Below are 8514 nucleotides of genomic sequence, written 5' to 3'. Positions count from 1 at the left end.
CTTTCTGTCTGCAATTATGAGCAACGCTGTCAGTGACGAGTGATGAATAATGACAGATAGTTAACCTAGTTGATAGTTAACCTGTATATCTTACAGACATGAGGTCAGAGTGAGACTTCGCTCTTCTGTAAAGCTGTCAAACACCAGGCTGAAACAGGTGACCGTGACACAGGTAAAGGTTTGACGTTGCGCTCCTCCAGCTGGTGCGTTCACGGCGCCTCCTGCAGTGGAGTGGTCAAACCCGAAACCAACATGGCTGCTACAGGCAGAATGAGGACGTGGAGCTGTCCGGTCACAGCAGTTTTTTATCCACGGGTAGTCATTTTTGTACTTTTCCTCAATACCATAAATGCGGTTGCTGCAGCACCAGAGCCGGGCCTTTGGAAAATCACTGTTGTAAATGTAAGTATCCAATTAGAAGATACCGGTCAACTGGCGTTAGCTATATTAGCCTTGTTATGCTAGCTTGCTATCAGCTGGGAGTATGGTGACAGTCGTCTAAACTAGCAATAATCGTAAAGCCTTATTTACTTTGTATGTGCTGCTGTCTTTAATAGATTTTAATAAGGCGTGTCTACCGAAAGAACAGTTGTTAGCTAATTGAAGGAGAAAGCATTTCAAGCTACAGTAAGCAGATGGCTAACTAGCTGGCTTTAGTTTAAGTTGGACAGCTGTAGTCTGTAAAGTCTTTGTTGTTTAGTTGAGCCCCTGGAAGAAATCCTCATTTGTTACCTTGTGTCTAACTCTGCCACCACCCTCTCTAACTCTGCACGCTTCACCAGTTTGACCTGTGTGTCCAGGTTTAATTGAACTGCTTGATTATGTCATTTACCACTAACCTGCTAACCTACTCATCATTGTTGTATTATATGAATACACACCCTGACCTAACCTCCACTGTTTGTACACTGGTTCCCGTTTATCAGAATCAAGCCACTGTTTCCAGACTTAGTCTAATGAGAACTACAAAGCCTTAATCAATAATTTAGGTGTGGAGAAGTTTTGGTTTCCCTCTAATGCTGTGTCTGTCTCTATATCTAGTTGCACAAGGAGAGACATCACCAGTTTATTGCTCAACACAAGACATACAGTCAAACAAACACACACCTATGGACAATATTACATTTTTATAATTCACATGACACACGGGTCTTTTTCCCACCATGTAAACACTGGCAGAAACTGCAGACACAGCCACCATTGTGCTTAAATGATTAATCAGTTCACCAAACTAATTACATATTGATAACTAACTTAATATTGATAAGAAAAATAATCCTAACTTTCATCCTAGCTTACAATATTTTACTATTCCACAGACCTCAAGACCGCTGCTGTTAACGAAATCCATGTACAAAAACACTGATATTGAATTGAAAGGTAAGAAAATGGTGGAAAGGTGGAAAATGCGCTCCTAACCTATCACAAAAAAAGGTACACCTTTTTGACACTTGTGTGTTCATCTTCCAGTTAAGCCTTTTGGTTGTCCTGAGACGGTGACTTTCACCATTCACTGGTATTTAAAATACTACCACTGTCACAATGAGTTCAAAAACATTGAAGTAAGTATATAAGCTCCAATGTAAAACTTACAATCGAACAGTCTATTTTTCCATGCTTGGTAGGTGAAAAATGAGATATGCTCAGTTGTGATTGTCATTGTCTGTAGGAAATGTATGACAGAATACCGCTGAGTCGTGGGGGGAGCATGGATCCAAACCCTCTCGGGAAAGGAGAGTTCATTGAACACAAATACCAGCCCATACCATGTAGCAGCTCCTTTCCAATGCTAAAAGTAGGTTTGTCACATTACTCTCCTCAGTTTGGTTGATATAGTAATATTTATTACCTCTCTACATCCAGTAATTGTCTGTTTGGGTTTTTTTGTTTTTTTTCAGAAAGCAAAGGCAGATCCACGTCCTGTCATTCCACCTGTGGAGGGTGAAGTGCTAGTAAGTTTAATAGGAAAATGGAAGTTGTGAATTTCCCTTTGGGGATCAATAAAATCGTATCAAAGATTTAAGATAGAAATCTTCCAGGAAACTAACAGAACACACACAATTTAGTGTCTTGAACTGATAAATAGTTTTGTTAATGTTTCTTTAAATGTTTTACACATACACAGTCAAAGGTTTTAAAGTTGATGTAGCAGGTATTTTAACCCTGTGATATTTTTGTAATATTACATGATGAAAATGAGACCCCATGGATCACTGAGGAATATGACAGCGGCAGCAACAACGGCAGTGTGAGTATCACAGACAATGTCATAGCCACCACTTGGAAGGACGGGCCTTACCTGCTGGTTGTTAAGATAGTGTCAAATAAACAAGATGCCAACTGGAATTTAACAGGTGAGTTGTTGTTTTTTCACAGGCAAATAATATAATGTGTGGTTGAAAAGAGGAACAACATTACAATGTATAATTTTACTCTGCATGCTGCATTCATGGACAGACATGTTAGAAAATGAACTAGTCTGATCAGAGGGTGGCTTCATTATGCAAAGATTTCAAAACTATTCACTGCCACAAACAAATTGTTAATGGTTTAGGAAACATAGCTTAATTTGTCTAATGTCTAGATTTTTGTTTTTACAGTTGATGTGGTGATGAAAGGCGACCACGGCTACATTTCTATCACAGATTACCCTCTCATGATTGTAAGTATATGAGTGAAGAATCATTTTTTGTGATTTGTGTTTGTAAAAACTTAATTAACCATTTATAATCATGATGATCCTCTTCTGGATCAATAGATGGTTATAATTCACTTTTTTGGGTGGGTACATGATTTAAATAACACTCAAAAATACAAAGTTAAAGGGTTTGTCCTCTTTATAAGAACAATTAATCCAAAAACACAATAAAACATAAAGTCTAAGCAGTAAATAATGGAAATAAGTTGTTTCAGTTTTAAAAACTATGACAACATCTGACTACAGACCTAAAGATGTGATTGATGATGATGATGATGATGATGATGATGATGATGATGATGACAAAACAGAAACTCTATTGTGAACAATTGAGTGGAGAACTGATCTCTACAAAAAGCATGCCCACCAACTATCACTGCACAAAAAGATAAATGGCTGTGTATTATTTCTTTGTGCTGCTACATTGAAGTGAGCTACAACGGACTGATCCAAACCATAGTGAATCATAGTGGAGCTAAATGAGAAGTCAGAACTCAGAAACAAAAACAACATTTTTTCTGTCAATTTCTCTGGTATTTGGTCTCCAGTTAATGAACAGCAATTGCTCCCATGTGTGACGTAATTTTAGACTAATCCCTCATTGTCTGTTTGTAGTTCTACATGGTGATGTGCATAGTGTACATCCTGTACGCCATGCTGTGGTTTGTCTGGGCAGCCTGCTACTGGAAGGATCTGCTGAGGATCCAGTTCTGGATAGCAGGGGTCATATTCCTGGGGATGGTGGAGAAGGCTGTCTTCTGCGCTGAATACGAAAACACCAATACTGTTGGCTCTGCGTGTGAGTATCTACAGATAATTAAAAAATGTCTTATTACCTGCCTCATAGTAGAAGTAGAGATAGTAATTGTTATGTTTCTGCTTGTGTTGCATTTAGCTCCAGGCCTGCTGATCTTTGCCGAGCTGGTCTCTGCCCTCAAGAGAACTTTGGCTCGATTGCTCGTCATCATCGTCAGCCTTGGTTATGGCATTGTAAAGTATGTCAGCAGTTTTGTTGTTTGTCAAATGAAAATTATTGTGCAATCAAAATCAGGCAATGAACATTTTTTCATTTCTCTTTCCCTTAAGGCCTCGTCTGGGGACAGTAATGCACAGAGTGGTGGGACTCGGTGTTCTATACTTTGCTTTTGCTAGCATTGAAGGAGTTCTGAGGATCACTGGGGTGAGAAGTGTCCTCCTATTATTTTTTTTCTCTTGTTTTAATCTATAAAAATGTCAACGATAACAACAACAAATGACCATCTCAAGTTAACAGGACAGACAGTGACAACAATCAGCGTTATTATTTGATAAATTACATTTTAATGATAAAAATGGCCCCTAATTTATGTTCTAAAGATCAAATAATCAACTTATTGTTCATAAACGGATAATAAGTAGAAGTTGAAGTAAAACTGACATCAGGATTTGTGTATTTTTCTTAATTTTGGGTGTTGATGTACTGAAGGGTCGGGACAATGGCCCAGCTCTCATTACAGCAATTGTTCTGGCTGTGTTTGAGTCCTGCTGCATCTGGTTCATATCCTTCCAGTGAACTCCTCCTTATCATCTCATCAGAAAGTTATTTTATTCTCAACACCACAAGCCAGACCTGTTGGTTAATCAATTCAGCTTCAATAATTTAGAGTCTCCTTTTCCTTTTGGGGTGGATAGTTGTGCACTTTGGTGGATGGTTCTTTATCTCACCTGCTTTCTTGCCTTTTTTATCTCTCATCGTGTCTGTGATTGTTTTTTCCCCCACATTTTATCCTCGTCCTCGTGTCCTTTGGTCCTGCTATGTCCTTACTCCTAGGCTAAAGACTCTGACTTGGCCCTGCTGGCCAACATTCCCCTGGCTCTGCTTGACTCCTCTCTTTGCTGGTGGATATCCTTTCGTGCACCTACAGCCTTTCCTTATGTGGTTCCCCTCTGCTCCTCACCTCTTTGATATGAGCCCAAATTAGACCAAGAGAGATGCATCTGCAACTGGGATTTCCCTATTTCCATGGGAAATTAGTGCTTAAAATATATATAACACTTCCTTATTTTCCCTTGGAAAATAAGCAGTGAAAGGACACTCAGAAGAAACAGCCAAGCATTAATCAATAATTATCCCTAACCAACATTCTTTTCTGATTTTGATTTAACTACGCTTGAAATATTAATTTATCACTCTTATTTTCTTGCCCAGTCAATGTTCAACTATGTTGACGCTGATTGGCTGTCTTGGTCTGAATTGGCATAAGTGATTGATTTGCATGCCCACCAAACACCCTTTACAAGTGCTCCTGTTTAAAGATGATATGTGTATAGTTGCCATTAGGGGGTGATATGGCAAAAAAAAAAAAATTGGTGAACATATATATATCAGCATATTTTCAGCTACATCTACTGAGAAATTGTTAATAGATAAAATCAATGAATTATGTGGCTAATCAACCTTCATGACCTAACATGAACTAACAGAGATAGTTAACACAGTATAAACAGAACAGCCAATTCGGTGCCGTTTGAAAAATTATGGTATATATCGTCATATCGCCCACTCCTAGTTGCCACTTTAACATAGTCAAACAATTTGTGTTTGAATAGATCAATGTTTTTATTTTATTATAACAATTTCATTGTTACTGCACATTGATAAGCATGATGGTAAAAATTAAGATTTCAACTGTGGCTCTTAAATAAGATATTGAACATGAAATACAAATAAAAACAGGGAACAGGTAAAATACATATTTCAGTTGTTTTGAATATTAAGAATGAGAAAGTGAACTGACCACTTTTTGTTTTATGTGTTACTCTGAGCCAGGAGGAAAGAGTTGATAGTATGACAAGAAGGTGTACCTAATAAGTTGGACTGTAAGAAATTATGTAATTGTAAGGAGTAATGCAAAACACAGGCATTATCATAAGTGTATATTTACCAACATGTAGTGTTTATGGGCTCTCGTTGATTAATTTGTGATATAGTTTTAGTTTGATGTCTGTCATGTGTTTCCTTGACTGCCATTAACATATTTGTCAGTCTGGCACAAACCATCAAGACTCTGAAGCTGAGGAGAAACCCTGTCAAGTTGTCTCTCTACAGGCACTTTACAAACACATTAATATTTGCCGTCATTGGTAAGTAGTACAAATACACTTATAGTTAGATTAGAGAACATGGCCTATGGCAGTACTGGTAGTAATGCCACAGTATCTAAAGAGAACATAAGATCATTTGTCTGTCCTTTTCTCCTCCAGCTTCTATCATTTTCATGGGGTGGACAGCAAAGAAATTCCGGCTAGCAGATTGCCAGTCTGTGAGTATTGTTTTTGAATATTTATTATATTACATAATGTTTGTCTTTAAAAAGTCAAACCTTTTCTTAATTTAATGTCCTATTTTGTGTGAAGGATTGGATCGAGCTGTGGGTGGAAGATGCTTTCTGGAGATTCTTGTTCTCCGTCATTCTGTTGGTCATAATGTTTTTATGGAGACCATCTGCAAACAACCAAAGGCAAATACTACGTTATCACTGTTAAATTCACCGACATGACCTGAAGTGAACATTTTTATTCCTTTTTTTTCTCTGTGAAAAAGTGTTTTATTTCTCTCATAACTTCATTGCCCGCAGGTATGCTTTCACACCTCTGATCGATGACTCAGACGATGAGGAAATTGAGGAATTTATTGCTTCTTCAAACATTGGTATGGTAACATCATGGAAGAATTACTTTTAATCAGAACGTTGCAAAGGTGTCAGTTCTCTTTGATATATTTATTTGTCTTTTATCTTTTTTTGGAATTCACAGCAGACGGCATAAAATTGAGAACCTCTAAAAGTGAGACCAATGGCACGGTGAAGCCTGCAGAAAACAACCCAGTCAGTAACACAACTGCTCATTATGTTTTCAAATGACAATAAGTTAAATTCAATGTTATTTATTTAATATTAGACTCATACAATAGAGAATAACTGTTCAGGTTTAGGAAATGCAGCCATACAAGTGTCTCATATTTCAGCAGATGGCAGTATTTACTCTTTAATGTCCACTTTTTGTACCTGTACAGGATGAAGACATGAAGTGGGTGGAGGATAACATTCCTAGCTCTCTTACTGATGTGTAAGCATCTTATAAAATTTATATTTATTAATCTAGTCAGCTGTTTTTCATATGAAGCATGTGTGATTCTAACTTTTTTGATCCTGTTTGTCACTGTAGAGCTCTGCCAGTCCTGCTCGACTCAGACGAGGTATGAATCCCATTACTTTTGAAATTTACGAAACAGGAATATGTTATTTATTTAACCATCAATGGTTAGTCTAGACATGTGGAGATGAGTAAGACTGTCCACTAACAGTGAGTAAGAAAGCTTTATTTTATGAGGTTAGAGTGACCTCAGGACAAAGGTGAAAGGAACCATGGTGAATTATGTGGGCACACCTTCTCTTTTCAAGTCAAAAATAAACCCTAACCCTAACACATATAATAACATGCTATAACATGAAGATTTTGTGTAAAAGTGAAAATGAAAACGTAATAGCGAGAACAAAAATGTATAGCTAATAATTGCATATTATTTTTCCAGGAAATCATGACGACCAAGTATGAGATGTCAAAGCTGGAGTGAGGCGAGACATTTCCAGCCAGCAGCTGACATGGAGAGACAACACAGCCAGCCGTCCCCGACTCCGCAGCAAGGTTTTCTTCAGGATTTCCAGTCAGGTGGTGGTGGAGTGCCATTTAACTTTTTTCAGGGGATCCTCCCAATATGGCTGCTCCTTCACAGGGGAGGCCACAGTTTAAGGGGGACCTCTGCATATTTCCTCAACTTCTCAAGAAAAAGGATTCTACCAGAGGAGAAACTGGTGTCAGTTGACTGTTTCCTTGATCTGATCAGTTTTGAGCCTTTCTTTCCAAAGAGAATGTTTTTCGTTTTATATTAAGTGCTGTATTTATTTCTGTCATATTCATGTGAATTTATTTTATCAGCAAATTAAGAACAGTTGGCCTCATGCATGAACACACTCTTATATATACATTGAGTGTCTTTTTGATACGAGATATTAACATAAGACGCCTATTTATGAACAGAAAAATAATTTAAGGGTTTTTTTCTCCACAATAATTAACACCAAGAATGATTTATTTAATTATTTTTTGCAGCCAAGGGAGAAAGAGAAAGAATTTGACTTCAGTGTGTTTATTTAATTTCAAACAGGATCTTTCTTTTTATATCTATCTATCTATATATATGTATAAATGTGCGTTCCTAAAGCATCAAAGTTATGGAATTCAGTAGACAGTTTGTATTTTTCATATGATTTTGACTGTCCGTAACACACTTTTCTTTTGTTACCAGCGTTCAAAAGAGAAAAAAAACAACAACACTGAAATGAAAATGCTATGATTTATGAATAGAACATTTCCTCCTATGCACTTTCAAGATCAAAGTTGTGCCTACTCATAGTTTCTTGTATGAGGCCTAATTCTGGTATTCCAATCATCTCAGTATTGGTGTGTGAATGAGTGTGAGAGGGGCGATGCACAAATGATTTGTACAATTTTGAATTTAATGAAGTAGTCTAGTGTCTGGATTTGTAGTCAGTGTAGGAAGTCTATAATGAATCTACTGTATGTGTGTGGAGGGGTGTCTTCTGAAATAAGCAGCAATATACTGTATGTTGATGTGGCGTTTTACAATTGTATTATTTATTTGTTTAAAGTGTACTTATAAGTTGTGTGTTAACCCTTGTTTACGCTAAGTGTGTTTACAATGTGTGCATCCATTTTTATGTTTAATCACTTGGACCCTGAACAATCTCAAAATG

General features: G+C 37.2%; 1 protein-coding gene across 1 annotated transcript; it reads left to right on the top strand.

The window, feature by feature from the left end:
- Positions 1 to 240: 240 nt before the first annotated feature.
- On the top strand, positions 241 to 7635 carry tmem87b (transmembrane protein 87B). The gene is made up of 19 exons (XM_053333636.1): positions 241 to 402; positions 1320 to 1380; positions 1471 to 1562; positions 1670 to 1795; positions 1899 to 1953; positions 2190 to 2354; positions 2601 to 2662; positions 3314 to 3497; positions 3594 to 3693; positions 3785 to 3878; positions 4164 to 4246; positions 5724 to 5821; positions 5942 to 6000; positions 6095 to 6198; positions 6316 to 6389; positions 6494 to 6564; positions 6753 to 6805; positions 6905 to 6935; positions 7272 to 7635. The coding sequence occupies exons 1-19, from the start codon at positions 253 to 255 to the stop codon at positions 7311 to 7313; spliced, it is 1704 nt and encodes a 567-aa protein (XP_053189611.1). The 5' UTR covers positions 241 to 252; the 3' UTR covers positions 7314 to 7635.
- Positions 7636 to 8514: the final 879 nt, after the last annotated feature.

Source organism: Scomber japonicus, chromosome 14 (assembly GCF_027409825.1).
Source record: "Scomber japonicus isolate fScoJap1 chromosome 14, fScoJap1.pri, whole genome shotgun sequence".
NCBI lineage: Eukaryota > Metazoa > Chordata > Actinopteri > Scombriformes > Scombridae > Scomber > Scomber japonicus.
Note: the sequence above shows the minus strand (reverse complement) of the source record. Positions and strands in the feature narration are given on the sequence as shown.

Excerpts from the sequence above, each read along its gene's own strand:
- tmem87b (XM_053333636.1), top strand. The coding sequence starts at position 253 with ATGGCTGCTACAGGCAGAATGAGGACGTGGAGCTGTCCGGTCACAGCA. Across the intron at positions 1,563-1,669 it reads ATGAGTTCAAAAACATTGAA|GAAATGTATGACAGAATACC; the intron begins GTAAGTATATAA and ends CATTGTCTGTAG. Across the intron at positions 3,879-4,163 it reads GAGTTCTGAGGATCACTGGG|GGTCGGGACAATGGCCCAGC; the intron begins GTGAGAAGTGTC and ends GATGTACTGAAG.